The sequence below is a fragment of the Cavia porcellus genome, unplaced genomic scaffold (genome assembly GCF_034190915.1).
Source record: "Cavia porcellus strain 051 isolate PalLab524CR breed Dunkin Hartley unplaced genomic scaffold, mCavPor4.1 scaffold_13, whole genome shotgun sequence".
NCBI lineage: Eukaryota > Metazoa > Chordata > Mammalia > Rodentia > Caviidae > Cavia > Cavia porcellus.
The window spans coordinates 12,951,557-12,967,546 of record NW_026947496.1 but is presented as its reverse complement, the minus strand read 5'-3'; the positions used below and the strand labels follow the sequence as shown (position 1 = coordinate 12,967,546).

At 48.5% G+C, this 15,990-nt stretch overlaps 1 protein-coding gene across 3 annotated transcripts in view; it reads right to left on the bottom strand.

Moving 5' to 3' along the window:
* The window catches only part of Dsp (desmoplakin), a 47,466-nt gene that overhangs the window by 16,540 nt on the left and 14,936 nt on the right, over positions 1-15,990 (bottom strand). For all 3 annotated transcript variants that reach the window (XM_063259851.1, XM_063259850.1, XM_063259852.1), the window contains exons 2-14: positions 15,017-15,119; positions 13,708-13,856; positions 12,581-12,755; positions 10,499-10,627; positions 9,063-9,113; positions 7,382-7,543; positions 7,061-7,165; positions 6,157-6,252; positions 5,392-5,517; positions 4,778-4,930; positions 2,847-3,001; positions 1,303-1,429; positions 5-206 (exon numbers count right to left, since the gene is read on the bottom strand). In XM_063259851.1, coding sequence (XP_063115921.1) covers positions 5-206; positions 1,303-1,429; positions 2,847-3,001; positions 4,778-4,930; positions 5,392-5,517; positions 6,157-6,252; positions 7,061-7,165; positions 7,382-7,543; positions 9,063-9,113; positions 10,499-10,627; positions 12,581-12,755; positions 13,708-13,856; positions 15,017-15,106 — 1,720 coding nt within the window. In that variant the 5' untranslated portion in view covers positions 15,107-15,119. The remainder of the gene's footprint in view (positions 1-4; positions 207-1,302; positions 1,430-2,846; positions 3,002-4,777; positions 4,931-5,391; positions 5,518-6,156; positions 6,253-7,060; positions 7,166-7,381; positions 7,544-9,062; positions 9,114-10,498; positions 10,628-12,580; positions 12,756-13,707; positions 13,857-15,016; positions 15,120-15,990) is intronic.

Sequence of the window (15,990 nt, the reverse complement as noted above, 5' to 3'; positions counted from 1 at the left end):
TGACCTGTCTGGTGCTGGGGGTGACCAGGAAGCTGAATGACCAGGGTCTGGTAATGCTTCTGAGCGTCAGTGAACTGAGACTGCATTTTCCGCTTGTCGTCGTCGCCGAACATCTCGGAGCCCTGGCTGTTCCTGATGAACTCCTGGTAGTGCAGCTCGAGGTCGGCTATGGTCTTCGTGTAGTCTTCCTGCCGCATGGTCTTCAGCTGGAAGGCAGGCAGGCAAAGCAAATCAGGAGAAGCATTCGATCATCTGATGCCCCACCCCCCAGCCAGTGCAACCAAAAAGGGCTGGTTGAAAAATGCCTCTCACTAGATGGGGCTGGAGACAACAGGTGTCACAGGCCTATTAAGATATAAAAGGTCTTTGAGAGCCGGGCGTGATAATGCATGCCTGTGATTCCTTGGGGAGGCTGAGGCAGGAGGATCAAAAGTTCAGGTCCAGCACAAGCAACTGAGCAACTCAGTGAGATGCTGTCTCAAAATTACAAAATAAAAATTAAAAAAAAAAAAAAACGGTTGGGGATATAGTGCAGTGAGGCCATGGGTTTAATCCACCAAAAAATAAGTCTGTCAGTATTTAGTCACCATTCCTAGGAGCCGTCGCAGTGGAATGCCAACGTTTCCTTTTCCTACAGTACTTTATTCTTCGATCACAGAAGCCACAAATGGAAAGCGTAACTGCTTTAGCTACAGAGGGCCAGGGACCCCACAACTGTCCCATTCTGGGCCCCTCTCCTCACTCTGTCTCAGCCACCCGTGATGAATTCCCCCCGCCAGGATTCTTCAGACCACAGCTTACAACCACTGAGTCAGAGAAGAAACGCTTTTGGTGCTCCTCTACAAACCCCATCCTGCTTTCTCTGTGCTCGCCAGTGAGTCACTTATGGCCTACTCTCCCACAACGTCTAAGGCACACAGGATCTAGACTACTCCACGCTGGCTTGTCACAAGAGCCTCTGGCTTGTCAGAGCACTTCGATTAGTGTTTCTGTTTGTCTCATGACCAGTTGTGGGCTAATTCCTCCTGTTCTTTGGGGTTTCTTCCCTCCCCCTGTGCTAGCATTCAAACCCAGGCCTCGCACAACCTGGACAAACACTCTATACACCTCTGGGCTACACCCCAGCCACCTCCACTGTCCTACATTGCATAGATCAGGGCCTCTGTGGGAAGCTGGGAGTCGCTACTTTGAAGATGGAAAGGCAGAAGCTGCCTAGTTCAAGGTTGGCCTGGCAGGACCGGGCACCACATCAGCCGCAGCACAGTGCTTCCCAAGGCAGGCCACGTGGGCCGGAGGACATACCTTGGCGATGGTCATGGCCCGGATCTTCTCAATGTCGATCATGCAGTAGTGCCAGGACACCAGGCTCTTCATGTTGATGTACAGCTGGTTCCACAGAGCTAGGATGGCTTCGTAGTACTGCTCGATCCTGGGAGGGCAGAGGGGAGGGAGTCAAGCTCACATGTCAGCCCAAATCGGAAATGTGGACCCATTTACGTAACTGCACAAAAAACTCAAAGGACTCCTTACAGAGGAACTGGGACGTGTATAATTTTCAAAGCTGTCACTATCTCAATGAATTTAGACCAAAGTACTCCCTGCAAAAATCCATTTTCAATCTGACATAGATATAGATTATTCAAATCTTTTTTGATGGGACCGTGCAGTATGATTTTTTTTTTGCTGTCATGTTGCTTGCCAGCAAGTTTTCGATAGAAAAGGTCGGTCGTAGGAGGGCAGATGCATGAGTTGCCAATGACCACCAGAGTCTTGAGGACTGCGTCCCACAGACTCCTCTATGCCCTGCGAGCTCGGAGACTTCTATACCAATATAGCAGCAGGCCTAGCCAGCTGGGCATAGTGGTGCATGCCTGTAGTCCCAGCACTCAGAAGGCTGAGGCAGGAGCACTGCTGCAAGTTCAAAAGCAGCCTGGGCTACATAGTGAATTCAAGACCAGCCTGAACTACATAATGTGCCTGTCTCAAACCCTAACCCTAACCCTAACCCTAAGTAAATAAGTAAAATCTGCCGTGGACAATCTGTGAAGTGAATGCCCTGCCTACTGATGGCCTTTGATGCCAGAGATACCTCAAAGGGCAAGATAAGGCCACAGCTGAGGACACCTGGGCTCCGACCCCAATTAAGCAGATAGAGACCGTAGCTGCAGGCATCTAACTCCTGCAGTCTCTGTCTTGCCATGAATGTCATCATGGAGATAAGACAGTTCTCCTAAAATGGCATAATTTGCTACTTGGAGAAGTCTTTGAAGTGGTTCCTAAGGTCCTGCTCATTTACCACACTTTCCTCAGTATCCCCTCTCTGTTTGAAAACCATAAATATGAGCGGTCCAGAGAAGCTCTCTAGGGCTGGGGATTTAGCTCAGTGGTGTAAGCACCTGCCTGCCAAGTGTGAGGTTGTGAGTTTGATCCCCAGTACCAAAAAAAGAAAACCACCAGAGAAGCTCTCTGTCTTAACTCCCAGAGTCAGGAACTCTACAAGAGGGTTTTGATCCCCCTGGAGTCCTAAATCAGACCACTTGTCTCATTTATTTAAGCCTTTGCCATACACTCATTTGGGAGATTGGGGTTCATCACGGCCAGAGCACCAGTAAATAGCTCCCGAGTACACAGCAGGTATTATTCATGCCAACCCTCCTACAGATATGTTTTTTTACCCCTCCGAAGTAACCACAGCGTCTGCCTAGACAGAGCGAAAGTGAGCTTCACGAGGCTGCTCTTCGAAGGGCTCTGGGAAGAAGCTGCCGCCTAAGCTTCCCATCGGGCACAGACCCTCCCTTTCCCCAGAGCACAGCGCGCCAGGCCAACTAGGAGTGCCAACAACGTACTTGCAAGAGAGGTCGACGGCCAGAGGGTTGGGAGGCGGAATGATCAGCCCCACCGAAGGAACCAGCATGTCCACGCCGCCCGGGCCGGTCACGTACCACTTGCTGCGCTCGTTGTTGTCTTTCAGGATGCATTCGTCCCCCTTGTGCACGATTTTCTGAAAGGTGAGCAGCCCTGAGTTTCAGCTTTATGTATTCAAAAGTACCGGTGTCTGTCTTTTTCCCAGTGAACTGGAGATGAAAACATGCAAACCCTCGAACTCTTATTTTCCCCCATCAGTGAAGCTGACGTAAGGTTAAATTTCATGACAAGGTGCATAAGTTACGATCTGCATGTATTTCCCCAGCAATACTGATGCTTTTGGGTTTTTTTTGTCTTTTTCCTTTTTATTGGTACTGGGGATCAAACCCACGACTGCCTGCTTACAAGGCAGGCACTTATGCCGCTGAGCTAAATCCCCAGCCCCAGTACGGATGCTTTAAATACATGGGAGAGCACTACACAGTAAGGCATTGGAGGAAGTGACTTTCCAAAGGTAGCCTGGAGAATCAACCTGTACCTGAGAAATCCTTTTGTTCAGCAAAACCTCACACCATTGTGTTTCTATTTCTGTGTGTTCCTGTTTTACATATCAGACTTTAATAATAGGAGGGGGGTCAATTGTCTCACCTAGTTGCTCTTAAAACTTGAAAAAAAAGAGCCTGATATCAGTCTCCAGAGACAGTTTTTTAAATTAACTGAAGCATCTAAATAGTTTCATTTATTATTTAGAATCTTTAAGTGATTACTTAAGAGGCTGCACAAGCCCCAAATCACCAGAACCACAGAACAAAAACACAAAACACATGACTTGAAATATGACTATTTCAACCAGTAAAATGTAAGACGCTTGATTTCTACATTCTTCAATCTCCATTTCCCCTTATTTCTGGCTTCAACAAAAATTCTTCAAACGTTCTACAAGGGAGACTAGACACCAGTGTTTTACTAGCTTATCTGCCCAACAAATCACACTGTGGTCCCTTAACTCCTCTGTAATTTTAAACTCAGAAAATAGAGCTATGGGAATCATATCAGTAATCGTATCATTTCTATTTAAATGATTGTGCTTACCCCTCAGCCTGCAGAATTGATGTGCTTGATGAATGAATAACATCTGCAGTGACATTCACTTTTTAAAAAACTATTCAGCTATCACAGTACTGCTGATTGAGACCAGAAGCACCCTAGCACCGAGTTAAACCCTCAGCCCCTTTCAGTTTTTATTTTGGGACAAGCTGCCATTAAGCTGCCCAAGCTGGCCTCAAACTGCCCCTTCTGCCCCAGCCTCCCGAGTAGCTGGGGTTATAGGGGTACACCACCACATCCAGCAATGACATTCACTTTAAAGGCAGCGTGATGCACCACTTTTCATGTCTTTTGTCCAAAAATTTAAAATGAGAGTGATCACAGATAAGCAAGTTGTCCTCTGAAAAAGCTTTAGAAAGAATGTTTTCAAGTTCTCAGTGTAACCATTGTTCTGGCCTGGAGCTCAGGGACAGAGTTGTGCATGGCATGGCCAGAGACGCTGCATTCAATCACCTACACATGGGGCATTGGGGCTGGGGATTTAGCTCAGCGGCATAAGCACCTGCCTTGCAAGTGATGGTCGTGAGTTCAATCCCCGGTACCGGTTTAAAAAAAAAAAATCTAAACAATCACCTGCACACACACAAAAGAAGACATTAGCTGTGGTCCTAATTCCTGCAGCTGCCAGGTGACTCAGAACACCGTGGCTGCATTTGTTCCTCAGGTCGCTGCTCTCTACATAAAAGAAGCGACTATGGTGAGTATAGGGACGGAGATTAAAAGTCTGCTGTCCAAATGGACACGAACCTAACGTAGCTTTTGTATCATTCTGAATAGAGTGCATGTCGGGCAAGTGAGCACACACCTGGTCTTGTTTGTAGTCACAGAGTGCCCTGAGAATAATGGGCTTATTGCTGCGGTAGTCTGGGTTCCGAGGTTTCAACTGTACAATCTTCTTGGACTTGTTTACCAAGTTCTGCACCTGGCGCTTATATTCAAGGATTTTCTCTCGTTCTTTCTGCAATTGCAAACAAAATCACTCCTTAACATCCCTGTGAATTTCAGAGGAGACCAACAAATGACAGTGATGCAGCTATGTGACAGGCTACGTAGGGATACAGTTGCCCTCAAACTTGTCTGCAGGGAATACAAGAAGCCTCCATAGGGCTCTCCAGGAGTTATGCAGCCACGGAGTAGGAGGGCAGGAAAGGACCTGCTCGTGTGGGGGCCGTGCTGCTGGAACCCGAAGCACGCCTTCCCAAGGGGTCGTCATGTTAGTGTTGTTTTCAGCAAGTGACCCAGTGTGGCAGTAAAAGTTATCCTCAATGGTAGCTGAGCACACAAAGAAGTGCACTGTGAGAAGCCACTAGAAGAAAACAAACGCTGGCTGGGGTTCTGGGGGACCACAGGTCGTAGCAGCGGGCAGCAGGGTACTCATCTCCCTGGCGCGGCTGTGGGGGCCTGGGCCTGAGACGCTACCTCGAGCTCCTTGATCTGCTCCAGCAGGTGCTGCAGGGGCATGTTCTTGTCACAGGGGTACTTCTTCCGGATGGAGTCCTGCAGGCCCTTCAGGTAGGCTTCAGTCAACTGGGCCTCTTCAAAAAACTGTCAGGGATGAGACGGACCCCACATCACTGAAAGTCACTTGGTGAGCAATGTCATTGCTATAATTTGGGTCTTGAATGCCCCATAGGACCTTGTGGGGAAGGCACCCAGGTGCCACTATGGAAGCCGATGGAGCCTTCAGGAGGAGGGCCTCACGGGAAGGGCTTAGGTCACGGGGGGCATAGTACACCCCTTCCCTTCTTCTTCCCTTTGCTATGCACTCCTTACCATGAGGTGCTGACTCCACACAAGCTCAGAGTAATGGGGCCCAATTCGTTATGCACTAGACCCTCCAAAACTGTGAGCCAAAATGAACCTTTCTCTTTAGAAGTCAGTGAACTCAGGTGTTTTGGTATAGTGTTGGAAAATTAGGTAACAATCATTTAGTAGTTTTGTCTCAAGGACTCTTGTCTCTAAGCTCTCTTGGCTAAGTGACAAAAAAAAGGATTACAGCAGAAAATATTTATGCATGTGACAGAAAAAAAAAACCCGAGGGACTGGTGTTCAGGTTATAAATATTTCTCTACACTGAAAACCAGGACTTATACAATATTTTCCAGATTATTTCAGTACCTATTAAAACACACTCCAAAAATAAGGTTTAGCCCTAAATACAATAAAATTATTAAGGATAAAAACCTGAAAGTAGGCAGCATTTTCTTTGAGATGAACGTCAATACATTTGGTGATCTGCAGAATCCAGCTCCACTGGGTCTGGAGAGTGTCCATGTAAGCCTGGAACAAGAAAGTGGCAGCCGTGTGACCCCAACTCGGCGAACCACAAGCTGGCGGAGTGTGTCCCCAAATAGACACATCAGTCTGATAAAGCTACAACACACCTTCTAATCTAATTCCCAGGCAAGCAGACCTGTCTAATAGTTAAATATAGGATCTCCCATCAAAACAGTCTCGATGTGAGAGAAAGTGAATTTTAAATGGCTTTGCACAAATAACTACCATTAGTAGTACTGTATTAGTCAAATATACTTATCCAAATGGTGCAGCTACTGACCAGTCAGCACAGATACTGGGGACAAGGTGGGGGGAGTCCCTCTGCCACGCCAAGCCCTGTTCCTAGATAAGTTCCAGATCGTAGAGGGCTTAAGGTGGTAGCTCTTACCTATTCCCATGAAAGTTTCAATTTAACACCAAGATGGGTGCACCATTCATAGCTAATGCCAGCCTGGAGCACAGACTACAGACACAGCCCAAGGGCCATATACGGCCCACAGCTTGTATTTGTGAATAAAGTTTTATTGGAACATAGCCACATTCATTCATTTTACATATCATCTACAGTTACTTTTGTGATACACAGGCAGAGGTAAGGACCTGGGAGAGACTACATGACCCACAATTCTAAACTATTTACTACCTGGTTTATCCAGAAAATGTCTGTCAACCCCTAGTCTACAGTATTGGTCCCAAAATAGAAAATAAAATTGGCACAGCGTTGTGATGAAGATGGATCATTTACCTAAGAAGTCTCCCTTTATAAAAAGTTAGCCTTGCCTTCTAAGAATAGAAATGTCCGGAAGCCCACCTCGATTTTGTCTGAAGCTGGATGCTGATTGAGGACAAGCTGGTCACTCTCCTGTTTAAGCTTATTAAGCTCTTTTTCCTTGACTTCCAGTTGGCTCATGCGTACCTGTAAAACAAAACCACTTTAGAGCAAGTTGCCATCAGGCTTAAAAGCTAAGCTCAAAGCTATACTATGGAAATTTTCAAATGTCAAAGAATCTTGTGACTTCCTCAAGAAACACAGCTCTCTCTTTAAGGCTGGGAGGAGCCTTTGTGGGAGGACTTCCCAGGGGCTGAGGCCACTACAGAAAGGCCCCCCGGCCCCACCTCGGAGGCAGCTTACAGAGAAGGCCTCCTGTTTCTGCGCGATGTTGGTGTTCTTGTCGCTCCAGTCGTACAGCAGCTCCTCCTCCTCGCAGTCATTGATCCACATGATCTCTCGGGAGGTGGCCTGGATGATGTTCTGCAGCTGCCGCAGGTGGTCCATGCGCTCGAAGGATGCTTTCTGCACGGCAAGGGCAGGGGCAGGTTAGCAGAACAGGTGCAGGGGGAAAGCGCTCTGCAGACCCATGGGTCAACCTCCGTCTGCCTTTCCCAGGGCTGGAGTGGACCTCAGTGATGGGCTCTTGCCTAGCGTGCGGGAGGACCTGGGTGGGATCCCTGCGAGACACTGCTCAAGTAAAAATCTCACCACAGTTCCTTTTACCAAAACAATTAACCTGGTGTATTCACCAACCATGTGGCATGGGGAAGGAGCTTGGGCACATGAGAGAGCAATGTTTTTTGATTTTTGGCTTTTTAATACAGGGTAGTTCAGGGTGACCTTGAACCCAGTATATAGCCCAGGCTGACCCTGAACACCTGGAAATCCTCTCGTGGACTGGTCTCTCATGTGCTGGAATTATAGGCATAAGTCACCATGCCTGGTCTTTTTTGACACAGTTCAGGCTAGCCTCAAACTAACAGGGATTCTCCTGCCTCAGCCTCCCACATGCTGGGATTACAGGTGTGTGCCACCACATCCAGCTGAGACAGCAGTTTTGGATTCAAGCAGCCTAATGCTGATGGGTCCTTTTTTGGGGTTGACTGATGGATGGACTGACTGTGGTGAGGGGATAGAACTCAGGACTCGCATGGAAAGCAAGCTCTCTACCACTGACCACTCCCCAGCCCCTGATAGGCCTTGCTGCAATGTTTGGGTTTAACGGGATTCTTCAAAAGCTAAGGCAAGCTCTTCTTAGCCTCTCCTTACCCCCCTCAAGGTGCCACCCTCAGGCCCAACGGGAAAACTGTGTCACCAATAGCCACAGAATTTCACCTTTGCTACTGGCAAGAATACACGGATATTCTTTGTTTAGGAACCTACCCATTTAATGACGGCTCAGAGTTCTGACCCACTTTTTTATCTGGTAGAGTTTTGCACATCTTGTTTATACAGCCTCAAAGTCTTCTTGTTTTTTGGCTTTTTTTGGTGCAGTGCCCCTTGTCGATGTAGAACTAAGTAAGTTTGTGCTGGCTGCACTGTATAATACTATACTTTTATGTTGTTACCCATTACAGTACTGCATGCAAGATTTATGCAAATAAAAGCAAGATCAGCATGCTGGTGCTTCCTTGGCCCACTTCCTCCTTCTGCATTCTATAATCTACATACTGTCCACAATTCTTCATTTAGCAACCAGGTCATTTAACGAGGGAGTCACAGACCTAACTCAGGACATTCAGCATGGAATGTCTGTAGTTCTTCAAAGGGGTCAGCTCTAACTGCAAGCATTTAGCACCTGTCATTAGGTAACACTTACCCAGAAGCTGAACAGTGCCAGGCACTGTTTTCAAAAAGAAAATCAAAGAACTTTGAAAACTCACTTTAAAAAGAGGCTGGTGAGTAGTAACAAGATTAGCTTCTACGAGCCCCCAAGTAAGCTCAGCTCCAGAGTCTTAGGTGTGATACCAACGGACCAGCGGCCTTATCCCCACCCAGCAGGGGCTTGGTGAGTACAGAACTGCAGAAACAATCCACTCACCAGCAGGTTTTCATACTCCTCCTCCAACTGGTAGATGGCAGACTTCTCACGCTAGAAGATGACAACAGCAGGTTAGTGATTTAACTAACAGCCCTAGCTAGGCTTTAATCCCAGCACTGCTGAGCCTCGCCAGGAGTTCAAGGCCAGCCTGGGCTATAAAATAAGTTCAAGACTATGTAACAAGACCCAGCCTCAAAAAGCAAAACCAAACAAACTAGCAAAGTAGCCCTTCCAGCCCTCCGAGTATCAGACACTGGCCTCAGAGCCTTACCCAAGGAACCTCAGCCCAGGTGGTTTAAACCCAGGGACCTTTGCCTGCTACAGGGTCACGGGCTGGTCTTTGTCAATTAAAAGGCTCCCTGGTGCATGCCTGTAATCCTAGCACTCAGGGAAGCGAAGGCAGGAGGATCACAGGTTCAAGCCGAGACTGTAACTCAGCAAGATCCCGTCTCAAAATAAAAAAATATGGCTGGGAAGTAATGCGGTGGAAAGGTCCTGGGTTTTGTTTGTTTGTTGTTGTTTTTTGATACCAGGGCTCGAACTCAGGACCTTGCGCTTGCCAGGCAGGTGCTGTGCTGCTGAGCTATATCCCCAACCCAAGGCCCTGGGTTTAACCTGCAGTACTGCAGGAAAATGAAAAACTTTTGTAATCGGGAATCAAACACAGGACCTCTTGCTTTCCAGACAAGCACCATGCCACTGAGCTATATTCCCAGTCCCCCACCAAATTCTTTTACACTTTGGTCACAAATTTTTTTGAGAAGTTTAAAAATATGATTTAAGAAGTCTCAGGATCTTAGAGAAACAAGGGAGAACAGTCATCAGGCTGTGTACTCAGGTAGACAAAAGTAAGGCAAAAGACCAGGGATATAGCTTAGTGGCACAAGTGCCTGCCTGGCAAGCACAAGGTCCTGAGTTCAATTCCTGGTACCAAAAGAGAGGGGAAAAAAAAAAACGAAAGACAAAAGATGTTGAAGAAGTGAGGAGGAAAAGCTTTGATCTAATTGAAAAAATGATTCAAATGGGACCTGGGAGGTAGCCGTAGACTGAAGAGCAGACTAATACCCATGCTGTCATTCATACCAAGCAAGCGCTCTGCCACTGAGCTACACACTTCAGTGACTGGGCAGAAAAGGAGGCACCAAGCACACACACAATGGGGCGGGGCGGCTTCTCACTCGAAGCCCTGAGGCTCTGCTGTCTACAGGAATAGAGCACTTTACTGCCCTCCGCCCTGCGAAGCGCTTGTCTCCAAGCTGCACACCAGGCAGTGCAGGTGGCCCCTAACCTCTGGTTCCTCCCCACTCTGCTCTGTAGGGATTTTGAGGAATTTCCAAGCTCTCAGGGAAGAACAGCCTATGCTTTCAGACAAAGCTTCCTGGCACAGTCATCACCAACCCTCCCAGCACAGGCTACCCGGCAGCACAGCACAGTACCAGGTCGGCTTTGATCTTGTCCAGCTGCCAGCGGTAGTCCCCAATGGCATTGTGCAGGCTCCGGTGGCTGTTGATGTGCTGCTCCACGGAGGCCAGGTCCACGCCCCAGGCCACCATGTCCATCTCCGCCTGCAGAAGAAGAGAGACTGTCCTTCATCTGCAGGTGACTCATTCTTGGCAGCAGCAGGGGCAAAGGGCCCAAGGAACAGAAATAGCTCTGCTTCAGCTAAAACTAAAGATGTAGAGCTGCTCGGGAGGCTGAGGCAGGAGGATCAGTTCAGCCTGGGAGTTCAAAATCAGCCTGGGCCACATAATGAGACTCCACCTCAGAAAAAGAGAAAAGCAGTTCACAAAGCAAACACATACTAATAAAACAAAGAAAAGCTAAAAATAAGATAAGAAAAAGAAGGGTTACTATTAAACTCAAGGTCTTAATTTTAAATAATGTTGGCAAATTATTTGAAAAAAAATTTTTTAGTACGTTTGCCATAATGATCCCACTCATAGGGAATTTATACCTGTATCTATTATATTTTAAGTCTTTTCCCCCATTCCCCTCTCCTCACCCTCATGACAGCTGTTGCCATTTTTTCCTTCAATTCTTTTTCAATCCTTTTTCTCTTCCTCCCACCCCTCATTCCCCTTCCCATTTGAATTAGATCTTCCTACTTTCCAATATCAATCCATTTTGCTCCTTGTTTATACTTTGAGTTTGTCACAAAAGAGAAATAACGCAATATTTAAACTTGTGTGTCTCATTTATTTCACTTAAGACTATGGCCACAAGCTGGCCTGTGATCCTGGCACTTGGGAGGCTGAGGCAGGAGGATTGCTATGAGTTTGAGGCCAGCCTGGGCTACAGAGGGAGACCCTGTCTCAACAAATAACTAAATAAACAAACAAACAAAAAAACAAGAAAAAAGGAAGGAAAGACAGACAAGCCGGGTGCGGTGGTGGTTGCGAGGGGCATAGTTGAGTGTGAAGCCCAGAATCCAATCCCTAGCACCACCAAAACCAAAACAAATGCAACCGCGTGGTCCACAGGCTTTCTCCTGGGGCAGAGCCATCTGCTCAGCCTTCTAGCAGAGGCACAAGCAAATTCCCGCGTCACCTGCACCATCTCTCGGACAAGCCAGCAACAAACATTCCAGGCTGGTGGGAAGGCGGTGAGAACAGCCCACACATTGTTCAGGCCACCTGCCCAGCGAGGCTTCCGGAAGAAGAACCATTTCAGAGCCAGATAACCGGGCTCCAGGGACTTCGCCCCTTGGCTCCTGTGGCTGTCCTGGCTTTAAACCAGAAGCCGCAGGTGCCCTGGCTGGGACATTAGCAAAGTGCCAGGCTCAAGCTGATGGCTGCCGGCTGGGTGTATGGTATCCAGTTGTATGGTATCGATATCACACTCGCCCAAGGGCAGCAACACAAATCAGGGAGCAAAAACAAAACCCCAGCTCGGGGAGACGTGTGCCTGCCTCCCAACTGCTGCTGGGCAGCTGCTCCCTTATCAGCGGAGTCCCCTGGGAGGAGGAAGGATACAGGCCACACAGGTGGGGGGCGAGGAATCACAGCACTTGGCTGCTTGGAAGCTACCAGGGCTGCCTGCCTGATCTCAGAAGCGTCATCCAGCAAGAGGGGTCTCTGTTAGAACATGACACACATCTGAGTGCACAAGATGGTGCCTTTTTCTGAAATTTAAAACCACTGAAGCCCGGTGTGGTGATGCATGCCTGTAATCCCAGCACTTGGGAGGCTGAGGCAGGAGGATTGTTGCAAGTTTGAGACCAGCCTGGGCTACAAAGTGAGCTCAAGGCCAGCCTGAACTGCATAGAGAGACCCTACCTCAAAAAAGACAAAATAAATAAATAAGTAAATATGGAAGGAAAGAAGGAAGAAAGGAACAGATCCATAGTACCTCCCATGTGTGAGCCCAGTTACCACCAGAGCAGAATCATGAGGTTCTCCTTCAGCACCTAACAATGAACACCAGGTGACCAGGACAGGGAGGCTGTGACCCCACCACCCTCTAGGTCTCTGGGATACAGGAGGTTTCAGGGTCCACTTGCCCATTGGGTGGCTGCTCACCCGATGCTGTCTCATCCACCCCAGACACTCGCTGGTGAGGCGCTTGGTGAACTCATCCCAGCCGGAGCCGCTCTGACAGGTGTACCCTCCGCCGCCCTTGGAGCTGGCCCTCCGCACACGGGGGACGCTGATGGCTTTGTACAGGGCTCGCATCTGTTCCTGCAGTTGCAGCAGCCTGGAAGAGAAGACAAACGATAACTCACCACAGGCAGAAGGCCCAGGACAGCACTGGTGCACCCATGGCACAGGCGGGTGGCTGGCTGTTCAGCACTTTCAGGGAGCGTTAAAAGGCTGGCCATTCGGGGCACTCCTGTGGGTCAAGGCAGAGGTTTGATCTGCGAATCGCTTTTCTTTCAGTGTGGCTTGAGACTTGAGGGTGAATACAACATGAAATCCTGGGAAGACGCCGAGAGCCTGAACCGTCAAGGCACGTCACTGCACCACCCAAGCTGATCACTCCCCAGAGGTCTGGTCCTAGAGATCTGCACTCCAGGCCTGGGCATCACACAGCAAACCAACTGTGCATCTGTGCTGTAATCCTTGCTGCCTGCTCAAGAGTCCCACTTTCATGTTCATGAAACTGGAGTCAATAAGAGGCTTTTACAGAGTGAGCGCTGGCTGGGGACACAGCTCAGTGGCACAGCACCTGCCTGGCAGGCGCAAGGTCCTGAGTTCAATTCCCACTACAAAAAAAAAAAAAAAGTGGAGGCACAGTAACATCCCTAAGGAACTCAGCTCTCCAAATAAGCAGAACCACTCTGGAAGGATGAGGCAGGAGGATTACAGGTCCAAGCCTACCCCAAGCAGTTCTGCAAGACCTTTTCTCAAAATAAAAATAATAATAAAAGGGCTGGAGTGTAGCTCAGTACAAAGGCTCTGTTTCAATCCCCAGTCCCACAAAGGAAATTTTAAAAACAGACAAATGAAAAGCAGAACCTTCCTGGGCAGATCTATTTGATTCCTCAGCTTTGTGATGAAGGTGTGGTTTGGATGTTTTTTATTGGACAAAACTGCAGAACACTAAGTAAGGGAGATTCCCCCTGGGGAACCTGGAGCTTCCTCCAGGGATGGGCCGGGCTGCAGGACTGCGCAGGAGTGGGCTCAGCCGCTCCGGGCCTGACCAGTACCTTTTCTGATAAGCGTCGCAGGGCTGGCCCATGTGCCGCATCTCCCTGATCAAGCTGTCAGTGATTTCCATCTGGTCGTTGGCCTGTGCGAAGCACTCATCCAGCTCTCTACTCCGAGCCAGCTGGATGCCGTCTCCATATTTCAGCTCCTAAAAGGAAGAATTTGCGTGAGGGGACACACACTGCCCCAGAAAGAAAAGCTTCACCTGCAGAAACAGAAGCAAAACTTTGTACTGTAAACAGAACAGTATCAGGGGCCCCGTCTCCTCAAACTGCAAAGGATTTCTTTGAGGGATTTCTTACTGAAAGTAACTATACGATCTCAGAATAAGGGAGTAACAGAGGGAGAGTCAGGAACCAAATTTTACAGACGGTCTTATAAATAGTCATTTGGATTGGGGGGGGGTCTATTTGAAACAGGGTCTCACTCTGCAGTTCAGGCTGGCCTTGAACTCTAACCCTAACCTGCCTGCCTCAGCCTCCCCAGTGTTGGGATTACAAGTGTGCACCACTGCGCCTGGCTGTTCATCTGGATTTTAAAAGCACATTCACAAAATGCTCATTTCCCCCTTGCTTCAATACGTTCAATGTGTCCACCTTACATAACTACATAGAACACTCATTTATGGGGATTTCGTTCTGTTAAGAACACTGCTCTAGCCAGGCATGGTAGTGCAGTCTACAATCCCAGCACTTAAGAGGCTGAGGCAGGAGGATCAGCATGAATTCGAGGCCAGCCTGAATTACATAGCAAGACCCCAATTCAAAAAAAAAAGGGGGGGGTTGGGGATTTAGCTCAGCAGCATAAGCACCTGCCTTGCAGGCAGGTGGTCGTGAGTTCGATCCCTGGTACCGATTAAAAAACAAAATTTAAAAGGATTGAAATAGTAGCTCAGTGTAAAAGGTCCTGGGTTCCATCCCAATACTAGGAAAGAAAATTCCTGTTATGAACTACAAAGAAGCAGGACGTGTGAGAGGTGATTAATCCCTCCATGTGACTCTTCTGGATGGGGCTGCTCAGAAGCCAGTTTGGCAGGTTCTGGCCGCCCACAGGGTCCCCATCTCCCACCATGTGACACCCTGCACCCCAAGGCCGTCACCCAATGGGACCCCTCGCCTTTCGCCCTGGCCTATGAGTCTCTACCCGCCGCTTTTCTAACTTAGCCGACTGTGACACGGTGCTACTGCTCCATAACCCCACTTCCACCCTGTTCCTAAAAAGATCATCTGTAGATGCTAAGCGTGCAGCAGAGGCTGGGGACAGGGGTGCACGCAGGATGGGGTCAGAACGCAGGAGGAGAAGGCTCACGGGCTGCACGATGAGCTCGGCCCGCATCAGGCAGTCAGCGCAGTTCTGCAGCAGCTCCTGGATGGTGTTCTGGTTCTGGAGCCGGGACATGGTGCCCGTCTGCCTGCGGGGCAAACAGAGAAGTCCAGGTCCATCAGACGGCACTGGCTCAGCAGGGAAATAACTCACGGCTTCCGTGGCATAAACGGGACAGAGCACTCCCGAGAGACCCTTCACTGATTCCCCGAGGGCCCCCCGTGCTGCGTTCCTTCTGCCCCTCTCCAGAGACAGGTGTAGACCTGGCCAGGTATTTATTATTTTTCTGAATCATTTGAGAATACTCATGCCCTGGCTCTCAAGATTTCGTCATATGTTTCCCACGAACAAAAACATTCCCTTACGAAACCATTGTACCACTTTCAAAGTCAGGGGACTTAGATGGTAATTAAATAGTATTATACTAAAACAGGCATGGTGGCACACACCTGGAATCCCAGCACTCGGGAGGCTGAGGTAGGAGGTTGGTTGTAAGGTTGAGACCAGCCTGGGCTACAAAGTGAGCTCAAGGCCAGGCTGAACTGCATGATGAGACCCTGTCTCAAAAAGCCAAAAAAAAAAAAAAAAAGCATTATACTATTATAATATGCATATTACATATTATATAGTATTAAATAATGTATTATTTTCTAATCCACAGAACTTTCCAAATTTCAGCACATAGCCTAACTAATGTCCTTCACAGCACTCACTGCCCTTCGGGTTCAGACCCAATCCAGAAATATTTCTCTGATTGTACAATCGCACTTCCGATGCTGGCTCAGAACTACTCCAGGTTTTACCGAGCTCCCATCTGGCCCTACAGCCCCATCGCCACACGGCCCTGTGCAGAGACCTCCCAGGGACAGACACGGAGCCAGAAGACCTCACCAGCAAGTGTGGCCAAAGAAAAAAATAGGAGACGAGAGAAAAGCTAATTCCACAAAAACATTTTCTGC